This window comes from Panthera tigris, chromosome A1 (genome assembly GCF_018350195.1).
Source record: "Panthera tigris isolate Pti1 chromosome A1, P.tigris_Pti1_mat1.1, whole genome shotgun sequence".
NCBI lineage: Eukaryota > Metazoa > Chordata > Mammalia > Carnivora > Felidae > Panthera > Panthera tigris.
The window spans coordinates 78,118,828-78,139,968 of NC_056660.1; the positions used below are offsets into that span (position 1 = coordinate 78,118,828).

Sequence of the window (21,141 nt, forward strand, 5' to 3'; positions counted from 1 at the left end):
ATCCCTTGGGGTCCCGCTCACTTACGTTCATTTACAAAGCTGAGCACAAAACATTGGATGGCAGACGTCCATCAAATTCATATGCTGCCTCAGCGTCCGGAACGACAGAGGGCACGTGACCGAGTACACATGTACTAAATATTTCGGATGAGCAAATCAAAGCTAAGAGTTAGATGATACCAAGCACTCAGGAAAGGTTCTTCCGTCCTTCCCTCACCACCTTTGTATCAGGATTATGGCTGCTCATTGAATTGTTGGCTACATTCTCCAAGATGCTAAACTTGAGTTTTCTCTCTGTTTTCTGGCAGTGGAGAGAGAGGATCGGGGAAGTCTGAAGCCAGCAAACAAATAACGAGACACCTGATGTGCAGATCTGGCTTCAGCAGGCCTATGTTTGATTCCAAATTTAAGCACGTAAGTTTCTTGTTTGGGTCAGAGAATATGTTGAGCTGGGACACCTGTAGTTTGTGAATAAAAGGGAACATCATAATAGACCATAAGCTTGACTATTAATTGGTCCAAGTTGGTGGAAATAAAGGAAAGAAAAAGAAGATTGAGGCCTGGTGCAAATTAATGCCATTCGAGATTTATTTTAAAATATTTTGAACATACATACTCTTTTTTTATAGTTGCTCAGAATAGTTGGATTGAAAACATGTAATATACTTAGAGATTACTGTTGTTCACATAGAAAGTGCCACTCGGTGTGTAGACACTTTTGGGGGATTGGCCCGATTAGCACATTTTGTGGGGGACTATTGAGAGGTGATAGTGAAGTTTCAAAGTATGTAAAAGAATTGATAACAAGAGGGGCACCTGGGTGGCTCAGTCAGTTAAGCGTCTGACTTCAGCTCAGGTCATGATCTCACGGCTCGTGAGTTCAAGCCCCACGTCGGGCTCTGGGCTGACAGCTCGGAGCCTGGAGCCTGCTTCCGATTGTGTGTCTGCCTCTCTCTCTCTGCCCCTCCCCTGCTCATGTTCTGTCTCTCTCTCTCTCTCTCTCTTACAAGAATAAGTAGACATTTTTAAAAAAAGAACTGATAACAAGAAAGCTTAATGCTATTGAGGGGCAGGTAATAAAAGTTCATCTCCAATATTGACTTGTTTGATGTACGTTGTGGTATTTTTAGGTATGCAACGTAGTGACTTGATATGTGCATGTATTGCGAAACGATCATCACTATAATTTTTTAATTAACATCCATCGCTCCACATAGTTAAATTTTTTTCTCTTGTGATGAGAACTTTTAAGATTTCCTTGCTTGGCATCTTTCAAATCTGCAGTTTTCCCAACTGTGGCCACCATGCTGTGCGTTACAGCTGCAGGACTGACTTACCTTGTAACTGGGAGTTTGTACTTTTTACTCCCTTCACGCAATTAAAACTGATTTTAAGTTATATTCAGTAACACCTGCTTTTATTTGAAGACTCCTTGTGGTGATACTTCATCCGCCTAAAATATCTCCAGGGTTCAAGGAGGAACCAGAAAGGCCTATTAGCCACGAAGATAAAGGTCAGAAATTTCACACAATAAAGCTCGGGAATTTTACCCAAGGATACACCTGTAGGGTGCTCACCACTGACTGTGTCTTGTTTTTACACAGTCCTGGTAGGTATTTTTAGCAGGTTTTCCCTGGCCACAGTAGAGGGGAAGTGCAAACTCAAGAGTTGCTAGAAGGATCCTGCAGGGAACACGTATGCTAGGCAGACGCCCTAGTGGGTGGAAAGACAGCCCATCAATAACCAGTCGGGACATGATCAGAACCCAAAAGTGTGCTGCCCTGGGGGTCTCCACCTGCAGGGCTAGCCTTCCGATTTCATTACTGTAGAGGAAATAACTAGAATAACCCAAGTTCATGATGATTATTCTATGCTTGAGACAAAAATAAGACTCCCTTACGTGTGCCCTGTTACTTTAGGGGCCTTGGGGTCTTATGCTCTGCACTTCCTCATGCTGTCCGATCCCATGATTCTGTCCCCTCCATGTGCTGTCACGCCTCATCCTAACCCCACCAGCTCCCCTTCTTTCCACATAGACCCCTGCCCAGCAGCCCTCCTGGATATCCCACAGTGTGCGTCCCTAAGACGGCCAGAGCTGGACGCAGGGGCTCCCAGGTTTCTCCAGCATTCTCCTCCCAGGCCACCCATCAAATAAGTGGCACAATCACTTTCTCATTGCCCCACTGGAAACCTGGCTTTGGCCTCAATGCCAGCCTCTCCCTGCTTCACCCATGATCACAGTATCCCGACAATCTGACCTGGTAACACTGTTCTCCAGCCTCATAGAGTTTCCCTGTTCCTATTCTTGCCAGAGCCACCTTTGAACACGTATCCCCCCAGGCTGGGCCATGTGGCCTCTGTCCCTCATTCATTTATTCAACAATGTCTTAAGTGGCTGACATGCGCATGTCCCTTGAATTCAGAGACACCGTCTTAGAGCCCGCCACACAGTTGGAGCTCAAGTACTATGTGGCACGTGAAAGAGTACATGCTTAAGATATCTAGAAGTTATTTTCAGCATACCTAAGACACAGTTAATTATCCCAAGTCACCTCAATTCATTTACTTAAACATAGCAAATGAATTTAACATGGATAAACCATTTGTCCATTATCGGGACCCCGTAGGTTTTGCTGCGTGTGCTGTGCGTCATGCACATGACAGACAGTGTGGTTCCAGTCCCCTCTCTCTTGGTGCACATTTCATAGCAAGGTGTGGGAAGTGTGCTGGTGTCACCTGACAGGTGCACGCCTCCCCCTCCACAATCACCCCTGCACCGGCCTTGCCAGGCATGTATTTGCAGAAAGACACCTGCCTGTTCATTCTGCGACTTTATATTGAAAGTGTCTGATTAAATTGGAGCAAAAACTTAGCTGCTGTTATCTTAGATTATTCCCTAAAACAAAGCCATCTGAAAGTTGAAACGTTTGGGGCGCCTGGGTGGCTCAGTCGGTTAAGCATCCAACTTCGGCTCAGGTCATGATCTCACGGTTTGTGAGTTTGAGCCCCGTGTCAGGCTCTGTGCTGACAGCTCAGAGCCTGGAGCCTGCTTCGGATTCTGTATCTCCCTCCTTCTGTGCCTCTCTCCCACTCTCTTTCTCTTAAAAAATAAATAAACATTTAAAATAAATAAATAAAAAGTTCACACATTATATAAAGATGTAGAAACCCATCACCCTGTGAGAATTGTGCTGTTTGTATTTGGTTTTCTGTCATTCCCTTTCAACTTATCGCTGTGGGCCAAGGGATATCTGCCATGGTGCCATGCACGTGAAAATACTCTGGAAATCTTATTTGTTAAATAAATTTTTGTTTTGGACCACCTGGGTGGCTCAGTCGGTTGAGCACCTGACTTGAGCTCAGGTCATGATCTTGCTGTTCAAGAGTTCAAGTCCCCACATCGGTCTCACTTCTGTCAGTGCAGAGCCCGATTTGGATCCTCTTTCCCCTTTCTCTCTGCCCCTCCCTGCTTGTGCTTGCTCAAAAATAGATAAAACATTAAATATTTTTAAAAATCTATCTATCTATCTATCTATCTATCTATCTATCTATCTATCTATTATTTATTTATTGATTGATTATTTTGAGTACACTCCACATCCAGCGCAGAACCCGATGTGGGGCTTGAACTCATGACCCTGAGATCAAGATCTGAGCTGACTGAGATCAAGAGTCAGACACTTAACCATCTGAGCCACCCAGGTGCCCCAATATTCTAGAAATTTTAGTATCTGATTCCTCATTTAGAAATGAGAGGAACTTGGGTTGCCAGGGTGGCTCAGTTGGTTAAGCACCCAAGTCTTGATCTTGGCTCAGGTCAGGATCATGATCTCGTGGTTCCTGAGATCAAGCCCCGCATCAGGCTCTGCACTGACAGCGGAGAGCCTGCTTGGGATTCTCTGTCCCTCTCTCTCTGCGTCTCCCTCCTTGCTCTCTATATCTCAAAACAAATAAATAAAAAAAAAATAGTTTTAAAAGAAATGAGAAGAATGTATATTTAATTGATAGGTCAATGTAATTTTTTTCCTATTTTCGACTTTTGAAAAAGATGTCCTTAAGAAATTAAATCTGCTCTTACGGATTCCCAAACCTACACCTGATTCTGGAGATTTCTTTCTTTGTGAAGAATATCTATGGTGACATATGTGTTCATTAATGACTAACTCATAACCATTTATTAAGCTCAAACCATATACTGAGAACCTGCATAATTGTACAGCACAGCTCAAAATAATTTAACATTTTGGGTTGACTTGGGTAGGATACCATAATTATCTATGTTCACATATTGTACTATACTGCTACAGACAGCAGAGTTAGAGAATTTCTAAAGAACAGTTATCAAATAGACTCAGGTTAACTAACAGAATACCAGGAGCTGTTGGCCTAAGTGTAATGACAAGGAACAGTGGTCCTCACTGTAAGTTATAGACTAAAGCAATCATTTATTAAAATGATCCTTCTGGAAAGAGCAGGCTGTGCAATTTCTAAAGTGCATTCTAGATTACTTTATGTAAATTGGCTTCGCAGTTTAGCTTAAGTAAATACATTCTAAGTTGCATTTCTTTAGATAGATATAACTCTTACAAATCAGTTAGCGTCTGGGAATCAATATTATGATATCCATGCAAATTTCAAGGAAAACCATTTCTAATTCACTTGTTTGTTGTTTTATTCATTTCTCATGCAAATTAAGGATGTCATAAATAAGTGATTCCTAGCCTCATAAGGTAACATCGCCCAGGATTAAGTATGGCTTAAACTTATATCAGTTATGCTGGGTGTTTTTTTTTTGTTTGTTTGTTTCTTGTTTTTGGCTTCCTTTAAATTACAATCCGGATGAGTATCATTTGGTGTTCAAAGCATTCTCAAAACTTACCCACAGTTCTTGCACAGCACCCTGGTGTACAAGTGGGAATTAAATACAAGTATTTAATGAATGTATATGAATCGACGGTAAATATAACATCACAGGGGTTCAGTGAAACTTTGTACATTTCAGGGATGGGCCAGTACTTCTTGTGGGAAAGAAAAGTCTGATTAAGGAGATGAATAGAAAAGAGCATCCTTGATTGTGGAGCTGAGATTCAGTAGAAGGCTTAAAGTTCAATCCAAGGTGGGATGAAAGGAAACTTCCTTAGGAGGCCTGAAAGGAGAGAGGTGGGTGAGTTGAATAGGAAAGCAGTTCGGCCACACTGGGTGGTGTGACGTTGTTGTGGGTTCCCACGCCGGCAACCACTATCCACGACGTGGCCACGTGGGGCTGCGTGTGCAACAGACACACACAGGGCATCTCCCCTGGGGAGTCTAGCCCACACAATTTTGCCCTGGATCGCAGTATACTGTGAAAGAAAAGCAGTCACTAGAGGTTATTCGGATCAGCAGTTACTGAAAAATAGGGAACACGGGACGTAAAAAGAAGGGCGCAGGGGGGTGGTGTCAGCAGAGTCATGTAAAGCTGAAGAAAAGAGAGCATCTTCCTTGTGGTTTCCATCGATGACATAATTGAAGATTAGAACCTGGAGTATGGGGAGGAAGAGAGCAAAGTGAAGGGGTCTGAGCTGGCTCCCTGCTGACCCATGAGGGCACAGAGGGAAGAACCAGGTTTAGGTGGGGTCCAGAGAGCTAGAGAGCTGGCACTGAGCTCCAGAGAGGACTGGATACTTTCATACAGGCCATGCACGTGTTTGTAAGGGACACACAGCTGTCATGTTTCTGAATTTTAATCTCCTCCTTCAGTTGTCCTGCCTGAAAGGTCTACGCGGGTTTACCTTCTGCCCTGGCAACACGGTTCGGGTTGTGTTTTACGCAACGGGTTTGAACCCTACAACCATGGAGATTGCTCTGGTTCCCCTGTACAGCTTCAAAACAACTACCATCAGTTCAGACTGTTGTTTTTAATCCCTGTATTTGAATTTCAAGCTGTACAAGCAGGAGATTTTTTCCCTGGCAATAGGTTTTTGGAACGTAAAAATCATGTTTGGGGGGAAAAAAACAACTGCCTGGGACTTTTCACCAATTCTGCCCCAAATGACTTTCAGCTTTAAGGAACATTCAATTCCATTTACGTTGTTTAAATACACATTTATTGAATAACTGCTTTTTACAGAGCACAGTGGTGTGGTGCACATGAGTAAGCTGTTTTTTTTTTTTATTGAGGAAGACACAGGTTTTTACTCTTAGAAAATACAATAGGTTAACTACTATCATAATAATAGTGCATAACTTTTAGTGGCAAAGCTATTAAAATCTTAAAGAAAAAAAACAAAAAACCCACACAGTCCTAAGTCGAAAAAAATCATACCAGTAAAATTTGAATCAGTGACCACTGAGGAAATATATACATACTTCCTTTTGCCTATATTTTTGTTTAAAGTTTTGGTATTGTACCATATTCTTATGATTTTCTTTGAGAGTTAAGGTGAGCAGTGGAACAATAATCAGTCTTGCTGGGGTTTTTTTTTTTTTTTGTTTGTTTGTTTTTTGTTTTTTGTTTTTTTTTTGGTATTTCTCTTAACACATTTACTTAGTGCCACCTATTGGCCAAGTGGATAATTGAAGATAAAAAGCGTTATTTACTCCTCAGGGATGAAAAAGAATGAAATCGTGCCACTTCCAAGGACGTGGATAGAACTGGAGGGTATTATGCTAAGTGAAGTAAGTCAGTCAGAGAAGGACAGGTATCCTATGTTTTCACTCATGTGAAAACTGAGAAACTTAACAGAAGAACATAGCGGAAGGGAAGGAAAAATAAGATAAAAACAAGGAGGGAGGCAAACCATAGGAGACTCTTAAATATAGAGAATAAACCAAGGGTACCTGGAGGGGAAGGGGTGGGGGATGGGCTAAGTGGGTGACAGGCATGAAGGAGGGCACTTGTTGGGATGAGCACTGGGTGTCATATTTAACTGATGAATCACTGGCTTCTACTCCTGAAGCCAAGACTACACTCCATGTTAACTAATTTGAGAATAAAAAAAAAATTTTCAGTGTAACCAATAATATCTTAGGCTTGAATTATGGACCAACAGCACACAATGAAAGATTGCCATATGAGCTTTTGCATTTTGTTCAATAGTTTTAGATTTATATAACATTATGCCTTATATTCCCTTATTGTTATTCCAGCACTCATAGCCTGGTGATGCACTGATTAAGCATGCTGATTTTGCAGAGAGATTGCCTGGGTTCGAATTCCAGCTCCACTATCTGTAATCTCTGAACCTTGGGGAAGTTATTTAATCTCTCAATGTCCTTTTATATAAAATGGGGACACTAGATTTTTTTTGTATGTTTTATTTATTTTTGAGAGCAAGAAAGACAGAGCACAAGTCGGGGAGGGACAGAAAGAGAGGGGGACACAGAATCTGAAGCAGGCTCCAGGCCCTGAGCTGTCAGCACAGAGCCCAACGCAGGGCTCGAACTCAAGAACTGTGAGACCCTGACCTGAGCTAAATTTGGACACTTAACCAACCGAGCCACCTGGGTGGCTCACTGAGACAATAGTTATGAGCATTAAAAGAAATATCTGCATAAACATACATGTGTACCTGTATGTGTGCATATATGGTATACATAATTTTATATATAACTTTATTTATATTATATATTACATGTTATATATATAAAACTTTAGGATAATTCTTGGCACAAAATGAATGTTTTCTACTACTATCAACAAAAATAAAATTCATCTTTGTTATTTGTTGAATGCTGAGAACTTTGTATACCCGACATTGATAAGCACTGAAGGAGTTATTCCTGTGGTGGAATAAAGGAAAATGCAGTTCTTGGGAGTTTGTGAAACTTGCTTAATGTCATATAATTTATCATTAGCAGAGGTGAAATGGGGACACATCTACTTGTTACTACAAAGAACGTGTATTGAACCATTACCCTGTATTTCCTGTTTGGGCCAATGTTATTATCTTTTATGTCTCTGTAAGAATACCAAAAAAGCAGTTTATTTTCAGTTATAGCACCAAAATAACTAGAATCCAGAATACTTTTAAAAATTCATTTTAACCCTCTTTATGAATTTTTAAATAATTATTTAATGTAAAGGGTGAAAGATTTATTCAATCTGAAGAGAAACTAGATATAACATACATGTGGAAAATGCGATTTACTTACACTATCAATTCCATGATATGCTTGTTTAATATTGAATTACTGGAAAAGCAGCAAACAAAACAAAACAGGACCTTTATAAATACCATTTCAGATTATTTTTCAGAATACATTTCTGGCATCACTACTATCAATTAACTGTTATGATCTTTAAAACTAGGTTATTACTAAGAGACCGAAATCAACATGTTTCCTCCAAAAGTTCAATATTTGGTAGATATTTTGGAAGATTTTACTAGTACCACAACTTTTAGCACTTTGGATTTGTGATTAGGCTCAAAGTATTATTTTATAATTTTTCAGTATATGAAATGCTTCCAGGTGAACCGAATGCATTAGTAGATCAGCATTCAGAAAGTTAAAAAGTAGCAGCAAAGTTGGGTTTTTTTTTTAACTTAGAATACAATTCTCAAAAAACACAATCACCAGAAACTATAAAGAACCCCCTGTATCAATAAAGTAATGAATTAATTAGTGTGCTCCTTCATACGGCTGATGCAGAAACTGCTTTTAACATCCATGACTTGAAAGATACAGAAAAATACCTTGGAAACTTCCAAATTTTCATACTTTTTAGAGGATTACTTGGTCATCATCATTATCATAGACACAATCAATTGCGAGAAGAAATGGTGTTTTATTTTCCTATAGCCAAGGTTTAAGGAAACATGTTAAGAATTTCAGATGTTAGGGTTGATCTGAAGATCTTTGTTAACAGCATTAAACATTTTTTTAAGTTTATTCATTTTTGGGAGAGAGAGAGAGAGAGAAGGGGAGGGGCAGAGATAGGGAGACACAGAATCCCAAGCAGGCTCCAGGCTCTGAGCTGTCAGCACAGAGCCGACATGGGGCTCGAACTCATGAACTGTGAGATCATGACCTGAGCCGAAGTCAGACACTTAAACAACTGAGCCAGCCAGGCACCCCTAATTTGTTGGTTTTAAAAGAACCAATATTAAATCCAATTCCTTCCCTCAAAAACCACAAAAGCATTTCTACTGTTTTATTAAGTCTCAAAGCTCAAATAACATGTGTTGAGTTGATTATGTTTGTGTGAAGAGATAGCAAAGCCAAATGAAACCCTCTGTGTATCATTACCTTCTTAACATTAGCTGTATTCTGAGACAGAAGGAGGCAGTAGTTTGCAGTTGAAGGAAGAGTGACTTTAAAAATTCAACACAGTATCATACCAACAACAGAGAACCTCCTGGATGATGGACTATTTCTGGATCTTTGCTACTATTCCTGTTTTATTTTTAAAAACGAGTTTCTCAGTAAATGTTTCCATTTTGCTACAGGTCATATGCATCTTGGAAGCCTTTGGGCACGCCAGGACAACTCTGAATGATCTGTCCAGTTGTTTCATAAAGTATTTTGAACTACAATTCTGCGAGAGGAAAAAACACCTAACAGGAGGTAAGTAGAACATTAACAAAGGCAGATCTCAGGAGCTGCCAGCAGGGGGCAGAGAAACTCCAGGCATGGTGACAACAGTGTGCGTGTGCGTGCACATGTGTGTGTGTGCGTGTGTGTGGCTATCTGCACACCTGAGATGTCAAGTTATGAGTTCAAGACTTCTTGTGAATTGAGGGATATCAGAAATGTGAGGGGAACTTTTTGAAGATGATTCTTGTGTAAACTATCTAATCGGGAACCCAACGAAAAACAGCTGAAATGGATCATAATTGTTGAACACAGAAATGACTCACACACCCAATTACAATAAATTATGACTGGAGTAAATAATTCCTTCATAAAACAGACACTTAAGTCTATTTTAAATAAAAGTGAATGTATATTTTTAAAATGAGTGGATTAAATCAAAACATCAAAATAAGCACCCAACTAAAGCCAAAGAACACTATTTTTTGGCTTCAATATTTAATGTGTACTTGATGAAAAGCCCTTATTTAAAATTAAACCAATTTAGAATTCACCTGAGATGTTACAGTTTTCTAATGAAAACAGATTATCCAGGCAAATTAAGAGAATTGTAGGTGGGGAGCCCATGCACTTGGAAGAATCAAGTATTGTAAAAACATTAATAACAGCCGTTAGCAACCAATTAATTGCTAAGTGTAATCATTTTAGAAAGAGATCAGTCCTATTTGGTGTTTTCAAGTATGCTTCAAGAAACAAAAGTTGGTTTGGACCATGACTTAGAAACAAAAAGCTCGGGCGCCTGGGGGGCTCAGTCGGTTAAGCCTCCGACTTCGGCTCAGGTCATGATCTCGCCGTTCCTGGGTTTGAGCCCCGTGTCGGGCTCTGTGCTGACAGCTCGGAGCCTGGAGCCTGCTTCGGATTCTGTGTCTCCCTCTCTCTCTGCCCCTCCCCTGCTTGTGCTCTGTCTCTCTCTCTCTCAAAAATAAACATTTTTTAAAAAGAAGGAAAAAGCCTGCATTTTGCAGTAAGTGCCAAAATCCATTATTAGTAAATGAAATTTGGTAAGAAAAAAATGTATAAAAGACGTAACAAAAGATAACTTTAGATGTTGAAGTTAGCAGCTTCATTTCTGCAATAGGAATGTTATGTCTTGAAAAATCTGTGACAAAGAGCTATATTTGAAGGTCCACCATTTGAAGAAGACCTCAGCCAAGAAATATCTTGAGCCTCAAAGTCTGGTTTTCAGGTCTTGGTTTTATCACACCGCAGTGAGAGTGTCCCCCCGCCCCCCAGCCTGACCTCTTCAATTCTGAGCGTAAACCCTGAGCTTTCGGGGCCCAGCGGTTGGAGCTGGGGGTGGAGGAAGTCCCCGGTGCTGCAGGCGGCCCCTGTCCACTCTGTGTGTGACTCCAGGGTACTTGGGAGCTCGTCGTAAACACAGGCCTACTGACTGGGGTTCTGTATTTAACAAGATTCCCAGTGGTGCGTATGAACACCCAAGTTTGAGAGGCATTTCTTCCAGCCTGAGTCGAGCTGGCCATGCTTTTATGCACATGGGGCTTGGAGGAGAAACCACTTGTCTGGACATCACTCCCATGACCTTGTGTTTTCTGGATTTGGCATTCCCCTTACCAAAGCGGAGAGGCACTAAGGGGCTTTTGCAGGTGTTGCCCATTACTAATTTTGTTGGCTTTTTTTTTTTTTCTGGTTGGAATCTAATATGTCCCCCTCAGGAGTGTTAGTTTAGAAAATCATTCTATATATATGCGCATGTGCAGGGGAAGCAGGACCGCTGCAGTGCACTAACCGGCCGCCTGTTAGCGGGGTCCCAGGACGCTCCAGCATCGTCACATCCAAGGTACCACTCTCAGGGCTTCTTGGAGGCAGCAGTGACGTGGCCAGAGTGCGATTCACAGGGGGAACTGGGGCCCTCTCCGACCCAAAAGTCCTCTGCATGGTGCAGGACTGCGCGTGCAGACGTGGGGTGCCTTTGGCAGAATGGTGCCCAGATGTGGTACCCCCTGGGAAAGCAGCAGGCCAGACCTCCGCAGAAGGAGGTGCACCCCCTCCTCTCTGCACCCCCGTTTTGTTTTCCCACTCATCCACTTCTCATTAGCATCCTTGATTTGCTCCCTGGTGCCCCAGCTTGTTAGTCTGGTAGCTTCCTGCTCTGTTCCTTTAAAAATCTGGCAGAATGATTGTTCTGAAGGTTCTATGTTCCTTTTTTGATTGATTTTAAGGACACAACACGTACTGCTAGACAAACAGGGCCAGTGCCGGCTGAGACTGCATGACAAGGAGCAGGGAGGCTCGGAGGGGGCAGATGGGAGCTCAGCTCCTTGTTCCCTGTGTGGAAAGGGAACGTTGAGCCATGTGTGCAGAGGATGTGCCTCGGGAGACAGAAAGTTCAAGCCCTTTGGGGCGCACGTGAAGAAATGCAAGACTGAAAAGAAGTCTCGGGAAGCGTGGCCAAGTGCCTTCAGATATTTGCTACCAGGTGGAGAGGGTCTGGAGAACAAAGGTCTGTATGCGAGCTCCGCAGAGTTGGTGGATGTGACAGAGAGGAAGTACGTTTCCTGATCACGAGGCCCTCGCACCCGCCTTCCTCGTGATGCACCCCACCTTCTCGCCCCATGCTGGGGGTGCTCCAGGAGGGGAAGGCGCAGACCCCTCCAGACCTCCCAACAGTCAGTCTCAAGGGGACCTGGGCGACGTTGTTCTAGAGACACTGCCTGATTCTGCACGTTCTAGAGCCTGCCCACGAAGGACCTGTTAACTGATGAGCAGGGTTCTGGCACCCCGAGGAGTGACTTCATAGTGTGTGTCATCTCCTGGTGCCTGTCCCACTCTAACAAAACATGACAGGCTCGGTGACTTGGAACGGAAGTCTGGGATCCGCGGGATGGTACTCTCTCGGATGTCGCTAGGAGTCCGTCCTTCCTCGCCTTGGCCAGCCGCTGACGGTTCCTGCCAGATCTTGCTGTTTGCTGGCTCCTGGCTCCCGCACTCGGGTCTCTGCCTGGCTGGTCACAGGCGCTCTGTCCCCGCCTCTCTCCTCTTCCCCTGATAAACACCAGTCTTAATGAAGTGGGACCTGTGCTGCTCCAATACGATTTCATCTTTTCTAAAAAATCTATTTGATGTTTTATTGGACATATAGGTGTCCATACTGCTGTGTTGTTAGTTCAGAAGTAAATTCGACTGGGTCCTGCCGCTGAAGGCTTGCAGGATAGTCAAGGAGCTAAGACCTGTCTGTCTGCCTCTCTTCCCCACCAGAGTGTAAATCTGCATTCCCTGCTATATCTCCAGGGTCCGGCACAGTGTCTGGTGGAGTTAATGTTCAATAAATGCCAAGAGAATAAATGGATGAAGGGCTGGCTGATTCTAGGGGAATAACTCTAACTCTAACTAACTCTATGGGGGGGTGGTAAGAAGTAGTAAGAACTGTAAAGGGGCCACTGACTCCAAAGAGCCCATGCAACTGAGCTCAGACTCCAGAAGTCCTGGGTCTTAGGTCCAACCTTAGCACTGCCCCTATGACCTTGATCGAATCATGGAGACTCTCTAAGGCTTATTTGTAAGCTAGAAAGTGTAGACCACGGAGACCAGCAGAACATGTACCTGAATGAAGCAGGATGTGCAAGACAGTGGGGGCCGTGCCAGTCTGGAAGCACCATGCCCTCCAGCAGGACCTCACCTGAACTTGAAGACTATGGACGGGTACCCCGCTTTCAGGCAAGGTCATGTCCCCGAGTCCTGGGGTTAGGACATAGGCGTATCGTCTGTGGGGCACAATCCAGACCACCTTAGAGGGGATCTGTTATGTTGTCTTTACTTCTTAAACTGATTTTCAGGTTACGAACCTTATGGTTGGAGCGCCTGGGTGGCTTAGTCGGTTAAGCTCCCGACTCTTGATTTTGGCTCGGGTCACGATCTCATGGTCTGTGAGATCAAGCCCCGAATCAGGGTCTGTGCTGACAGTGCAGAGCTTGCTTGGGATTCTCTCTTTCTCTCCTTCTCTGTCTGCCCCTCTCCTGCTCACACACACTCTCTCTCTCAAGATAAATAAATAAACTTAAAAAAAAAAAAAAGGAACCTCATTGTTACCTCCAAACAGGAGGCACCAAGCACTTGAAGAAGCTACTAGCCAGTGTGATACCTTTGAACAATTACATCTGTTATCCAGACTCCTTTTCTGAAAGAAAAATAAAAGACATATTAATTGAAACTACTTTACGCAAATTTTAAAGAGAGTTGAATCATTCAAATGGGTTCCCTGGAAAAGCCTTCTGAATTTTAAGTGTTCACTAAAATAGTAAATCAAATTTGAGTAAGGCTATTGCACCTCAAACTAGGTCAAATAAATGTAGGCTACAGGTTGATTTTGTTCTTTATGGTAGGTAGTCTGGGTTCCCTTGAATTATCAACATTTCTAAAAGAATGGTGAGGGTTTTATTGGACAGGAAGCATTATCTTACAAATTTTAAGGTGGAGTGGACGTTGCATGTTTCCTTCATTGATACTATTGGTCCTAGTTTATTTTTTTTTTAATTTTTTCTTTTAAAATTTTTTTAACGTTTATTTATTTTTGAGACAGAGACAGAGCATGAACGGGGGAGGGTCAGAGAGAGGGAGACACGGAATCCGAAACAGGCTCCAGGCTCCGAGCTGTCAGCACAGAGCCTGACTCAGGGCTGGAACTCACGGACTGCGAGATCATGACCTGAGCCGAAGTCGGCCGCTCAACCGACTGAGCCACCCAGGCGCCCCTTTTAAATTTTTTTAATGTTTATTTTTGAGAGAGAGAGTGTGAGCAGGGGAGGGGAAGAGAGAGACAGAGACAGAATCCAAAGCAGGCTCCAGGCTGTGAGCCATCAGCACAGAGCCCAGTGTGGGGCTCGAACCCATGAACTGTGAGAACATGACCTGAGCCTAACGAAGTCGTTTAACTGACTGAGCCACCCAGTCGCCCCATGCTTTTGTAGTTTAATGCCAGCTCCCTAATCTGAAATATATATATATACATGTATATATGTATATATATATATGTATATATATATATATATGTATATATATATATATATGTATATATATATATATATATATATATATATATATATATATATATAACAGAAAGTATGATGCTTAGTTTTATGAAACACCAGCTATAGAAAAGTAGGGAATGTTTCTTGTTTTGAAGAAGATTTAATTAATGAATAGCATTGTGGTCTGGCTTTCAGCCCAATATTTTCTCCCGTCTGATTACTTACTTAACAATACAATTATTCTGGGTTCCCTGGTATATGCATCGGCATGCTCGGGACGAAGTGATGTGTAAAACCTCTTACCGTCGTCCCATAGGTAAGGATGTAACCTACAAATATTGGGAAAACTTTGTCAGTGATGGTTTGTTTTCACTCATCCAGTACCTTTCACTTGGGACTTGAGGTAGTTGCTGAATCCCTAATGATTTATATTTTTCATTCAAGAGTGCAGAGAGGTTTTCCGGGTGTGAGGTTCAAAGGCACCAATGAAAATAATGGCGGAGAATATATTGATGCCATATTCCCAGCTTTTCTCTCATGATCAAGATCATAGCTGGTCTTTTTTTAGGGTCTTTTAAAGATTTTTTAGGGCAACTTTTAAAGTTGCCATTCATTTTAAAGTATGTGCCATCTTTTGACATATGATAAGGTATCCTTTCAATCTTTTCCCCAGTGGATCATTTTCTGGTTTATAAATCTTCAAAATTACACGATACCTGGGCACCTGGGTGGGTCAGTTGGTTGACCATCTGACTCTTGATTTCGGCTCATGTCATGATCTCACGGTTCGTGGGATTGAGCCCCACATTGGGCTCTGCACTGCCCTTGGAGCCTCCTTGGGATTCTTTCTCTCTCTCTCTCTCTCTCTCTCTCTCCCTCTCTCTCTCCCCGCTCCCCCCTACCTCTGTGTCTCTCAAAATAAGTAAACAAACATTTTAAAAAAATGTGATACAGACCTCTGCCGTCTTTGGAAGTACAGGTCACAAAGCACACAGCATTTTTCAGTGGGGCTGCTTGGCACAGTGCAGGGGGCTCCAGGCTGGATCTGTGTGTGCACATGGGGCGAGTGTCCTTACCCTTTTTCCCCAACTATAAAATTAGACACCAGACCATTCTCTCCTGTGTTCCTTTCAGCACTGTTTCACTTTTTAAAAAATTGTTTATTTATTTTGTGAGAGAGCAAGTGAGCTGGGGGAGGGGGGGGGAGCAGAGAGAGAGAGAGAGAGAGAGAGAGAATCCCAAGCAGGCTCTGGGCTGTCAGCCCAGAGCCCGTCTCAGGGCTCGAACCCACGAACTGTGAGATCATGACCTGAGTCGGAACCAAAAGTCAGACACTTAATACACTGAGCTCCCCCTAGGTGTCCCCAGCTTTGTTTCACTTAATTAGAGAGAAACTCCTTGTGAAGTTGAACGTTTCTAAGGCTTCCAATGGAGGCTACAAACGGTTTGCGGTCACTGCTGGTCACCGTGGAAAGGGCAGGCTGAGCTGAGACCGCGGTGGGGAGCTGGGTGAGCACCACCACATCCCTGCGCTCAGCTCAGTCAGTGGGCAGTGCGCCTGGTCCCTGCTGCAGGTGACGCATTGGAGCCCAGCTCGCAGGCTCAGACCTCCTCCGGCAACTAGACATTCAAAGCCGAAACGGTCCACCTGTCCCGGGCAAACCTATCTACCCACCAGATGCTTCTTTGGGTGATGAGGTGGTCTCTTCCTCTGGGACATTCACGATTGAGGAGGATGCTGGTGGGTAAACGCTGACGGGAAGACTTTTGGAAGTTCACACATCCGAGGAAACACGGGGTTCTGGTGCATTTCCTAACCGCTTCCTTGTGGAATTGCACACTCATCAGGATAACAAAACAAGCTGTGGTTTGCAAAGTATCAGGCTGTCTAATAAGAGGAGTATGAGCTTAAACTTGGAAACTTTGGAGACTCCTGAGGTCTGCTTTTTCTCTCTTTTTAAATTTTTAAGCGTTACTACATTGAAATTCAGGCAAATTATTTTTCTGTTGTGATTTCATCTGTTTTTTCTCTTTTTTAAAATGTTTAAGCCTTATTATGTTGAAATTCAGGCAAATTATTTTTCTGTTGTGATTTCGTCTGTTTTTTCTCTTTTTTAAAATGTTTAAGCCTTATTACATTGAAATTCAGGCAAATTATTTTTCTGTTGTGATTTTGTCTGCTTTTTCTCTTTTTTAAAATGTTTAAGCCTTATTACATTGAAATTCAGGCAAATTATTTTTCTGTTGTGATTTCGTCTGCTTCTTTCTCTTTTTTTAAACTTTTAAGCCTTATTACATTGAAATTCAGGCAAATTATTTTTCTGTTGTGATTTCGTCTGCTTTTTCTCTTTTTTAAAATGTTTAAGCCTTATTACATTGAAATTCAGGCAAATTATTTTTCTGTTGTGATTTCGTCTGCTTTTTCTCTTTTTTAAAATGTTTAAGCCTTATTACATTGAAATTCAGGCAAATTATTTTTCTGTTGTGATTTCGTCTGCTTTTTCTCTTTTTTAAAATGTTTAAGCCTTATTACATTGAAATTCAGGCAAATTATTTTTCTGTTGTGATTTCTTTTGAAATAAGCTTTTACCTATCTCTAGTGCTTTCTTCTGCATGCTTCGTATAAATTAACGTTTTCTTTGCAACACATGGTCTGATTTCGCTTTGATGTGCTATAGCTCCCCATAAAGTCTGCCTCTTCCCGTTTTGCCAATAGTTTCAACCCGCTTCACCTATCCTGTCATTTGGTCATTTATAACCCAGCACAAACCAATATGACTGTTTGCGTGTTGCAATATATTCAGGCTGTCCCAGGACACCCCGGTCTGTGCGCGCAGGTGAGTCACTGTCATAAAAGTGGGATATGCTGGCTCGTTCCTGCCTCGCCCCACTTCTGACACCCACCTTGGTATTCCCAGCCGTCTCTCCGGGTCCAGAGCTGTTGCCCAGATGGTCTCCCATCCTGGTGGCCTTTGGTGGCTCCGCAGTGGTAACTTCCTGCTTGTCAGTGAGCAGAGAGCCTTTCCACTCTGGCTTCTACTGCCTGGGTGCCCCCACCGAGGTTCTTTGTCCCATGTTTTCTCGATTTAACCTTGTTTAGGACACCCGTCCCTTCTAAAGACACAAAGCCAGCCCACTTTGTGGTTTTCAGCCTCGTTTTTCTTTTTTTCTAAGTCACTGCCTCATTTAAATGCATAAATGTGAATTAAGAAGATAGCCCACTTTGTGGGTCAGTGGAAATTGAAATCAGCCATTACCGTCAGGCTGTGAGGAGGCCTCAGCCATTTCCCTCTGAATCTGCGTAGCCCCTCGCTGGTCTCATCAAATGTCAAGTCCAGGACTGGACTCTGGGCTCTCAGAGGACAGCCCACGGGACCCCCTGTGCCCGGGTCTTCCCACCCCATTCACATCCTCCAGCCTCACTGGACTATTTAAGTTCCTTGGTGGTGAGGCCACGGCTTGGTTTCTCCTCTTTGCTGCCTAGGGGATGGGGATGCTTCCCTCTCCTGGAAAGTGTAGGCAATTCTTACTGCACTGGTGTCCTTTCGGGTCACTTCCTCTTCCCCAAACTCTCTTTCTAATGTGTCCGCTGGGTCCCAGCTCTGTTCACTGTGGATCTGGCTCTTTCCTCATTTCTTTCATAGCACCTGTCGATATCTGGAAGTGTCCTTTTCTTGGTCTGTCTGGTTGGTTACTGTCTGTGTCTCCTGTTGGGATATGAGCCTGTTGGTGGCACTGCTCTGGTCTGTCGGGCTGAGTCGGCAGTCCCTGACTTTTGTTGGGTTGATGAATCTAAGGAATGGATGTAAAGAGCCAATAAAACGAAGCAGCAGCTGTTTTCCTCCTTTCAGGGAGGACGTGGTGTGAAGGCCACATGAACTCATTCATGACCACAGAGAATGCGTATTATTGAGAACGTAAATCGATAGCAGAAGTTACCGACACTTAGCTCTGGCTCTTTTTTTAATTAGAGATTGTTTTTCTTCATGAGGACAGTTTGTGTCCGGTAAGGACGGAACCACATTCTGCTTCTTAGTGCCCACTCCATCCTGGAGGGATTGGAGAAGGGTCTGCGGGGGGTGGGAGGGGGACTCAGAATCCACATGTGCGGCGTAAAGGGCATTTGGCTCCTGTCCCGCCTGCATCCTGAAGACACCCACATCCACGTAAGTGGAAACCGAAATCGGGACTCCTGGGGGGCTCAGTGGGTTAAGCGTCTGCCTCTTGGTTTCAGCTCAGGTCATGATCTCACGGTTTGAGGGATCGAGCCCCGAGTCGGGCTCTGTGCTGAGAGCACGGCACTTGCTTGGAACTGTGTCTCTCTGCCCCTACCCCATCGCTGTGTGCGCTCTCTCTCTCTCTCTCTCTCTCTCTCTAATAATAAATAAAGGTTAAAAAAATGGAAACTGAAATTTTCTAACAAGCAGAAATGTCTCCCAATATATATTCCAGGGCCATAGTATCTGCTTGGGAAACTTTTAAACTTGCACTTGAAACAAATGAAATGGACAGTCTGTTAGGGCTTTTGCTTGTGTCCTTTGGAAAACGAACCAGAAGACCGTCTCCATCATAAGTGAGCCTTAAGTGAACCTTAGGCTTGTCCTGTCAACTGGACATTCTTTTAGAAGTTTCAAAGTGCTTTAAGTGATCTTAGCTCCGTTGAGGAGCAGCATCTTTTCGTGGTGATCAGACACTTGGGTTTCAACGTGACAAGGCCTCCAAGAGGATTTAAATGAGGCACCGTCTGAAAAGCCCCAGCACAGAGCCTGGTGCACCACAGGTACATGGAATAGTAATCCCTTCCTCTTGGAGGCCACAGGAAGCCCGGGACCTTTATACCTCCTCGTCCCCACATTCGTATGGGGTAAAGAGAAACGTGGAAATTGACAAAGCCAGAGTCAGGACCAGGAGCCACACTTGGGCTCCTAGTTGAGGCACCTTTCCTTATACCACCCCTTGTATTAACCTTGAATAATGAAGTCAAAAGAAACGCATAAGCGTTTCTTAGGGAAGAGAGAATATTTGGATATTTTAATTAAGCAAGAGTGTGCTTTTGGTGACCTTTAATTGAAGACATGATGGTCATGAAGACATGATATGCCTCTGGGAAGAGATCCTAACTGGTCATGATTTATAACTAGAAGGGCGGGGCATGGTGACAGTGAGTGCTGGAAGTTTCTGGAAGTCAGTGGAAGGGCATCGAGGGCAGGTATTTGTCTTTTTTGAAGGAGAGGATATTTATTTCCTCCATTTTCTTTTATAATTGAACAGAAGTTGGTATAGCTCTATAAAATATTTTACTGAGTACTATGTCATATATAATCAACAAACATCTACATTTGTGCCAGAACTTTCTGAGAAACATATTCATATATAGATTTCTGGTAAGACAGAGGATCACAGGTGTATTTTATTTAGTCAGGAATGTTCCTGAAATAAAATATCTTTTAAAACATACAGGTCTTGAGAAGTCAAAAAACCAATTACCAGGAAGTCTCTTTCTGTGTGTGGACATTTATATGAATGAGCCAAACCCCGTTAACTCCACACTTATCGTTTTCCTTCCATTATTTTAGTGTCACTTCAGACACAACAAAAGGCTGACATTTTCTCCATTTGGAAGGATATGAGAGTCTCAGAGAAATTAGAATTTTTGGTTGTTCTGTGTTTTCTTCTAACTAAGAGCCTCTTTTAAGATACTTTTTTTTCAAAATCCTACCGATCAGAATCCTGCTAACCCACAGCAATTTTATTCTCTGCAGGAGATGAGCTAACTGGGATGATTGCTAATTACACTGTTTTTGAATTTAGATTAAAGGTATTGAAATCACTCTGTGAGGTGGATTTGATTAGTTTTGAATGCTCCTCTAAACGAAGCTTGGATGTTGGCTGGGACAAATGGGCGTAGGGTCACCCTTTTCTCTGAATACAGAAGCGTGATGGCCAGTACTCCATGCCCTCTGATATTCCTGTAGTTGATGACTAAAAAATAATGCAAAGGAACAACTATAGAAGCTTATTCCCTACATGCACAGATTTTTAAAAATATCCTCGTGAGCAGAGTTAATGTTGCTAATGTTAAGTGGAAAATGTTCTTAGCAAATAATTTAAGAGAGGGAAAAAAGAGAGGAAATAAAGTGTAGTAATTAAGATCTCTTCTTGAAATTATCACCTGATTTAATACTCCAAGAGAAATGGAAAAGAAACGACACTTCCCTGTTCTAACTTTAGCATCACCTTTCGGCAACTAATTAAAGGGATATTTTGAAAGAGCCTTTATGCACTTATGACAACTTTTCTAAAAGGTTTCTAATAAGACAACTTTTCTTAATAAGAAGTACTGATTTTGAGGGTTTTTTTTTTCTTTTTGCATTTATAACCATTATGACAGGCTGAATGGGCCACTTAACTGAACTTTACTAGAGGGAAAGCACGTAATAGTCTTTCCATTGGTTCAAGTAGATTTGCTATATAAAACCAAAATCAGGAGACCTCACATTTTTTTTTTTTTTTACTTTTAGAGGCTGGACTCTAGAATAATTATACACAGACTCATTATACAAGATGATGTTTCTAGTTCAAA

The 21,141-nt window shown here is 42.6% G+C and overlaps 1 protein-coding gene across 4 annotated transcripts in view; it reads left to right on the forward strand.

Annotated features, from left to right (window-relative positions):
• Nucleotides 1–21,141, forward strand: part of MYO16 (myosin XVI) — a 610,989-nt gene that overhangs the window by 322,602 nt on the left and 267,246 nt on the right. For all 4 annotated transcript variants that reach the window (XR_006215346.1, XM_042980064.1, XM_042980054.1 and 1 more), the window contains exons 14-15: nt 309–414; nt 9,429–9,546. Coding sequence is in view for 3 of the 4 variants with exons in the window: in XM_042980064.1 (XP_042835998.1) it covers nt 309–414; nt 9,429–9,546 (224 nt within the window). In the remaining variant the exon portion in view is untranslated. The remainder of the gene's footprint in view (nt 1–308; nt 415–9,428; nt 9,547–21,141) is intronic.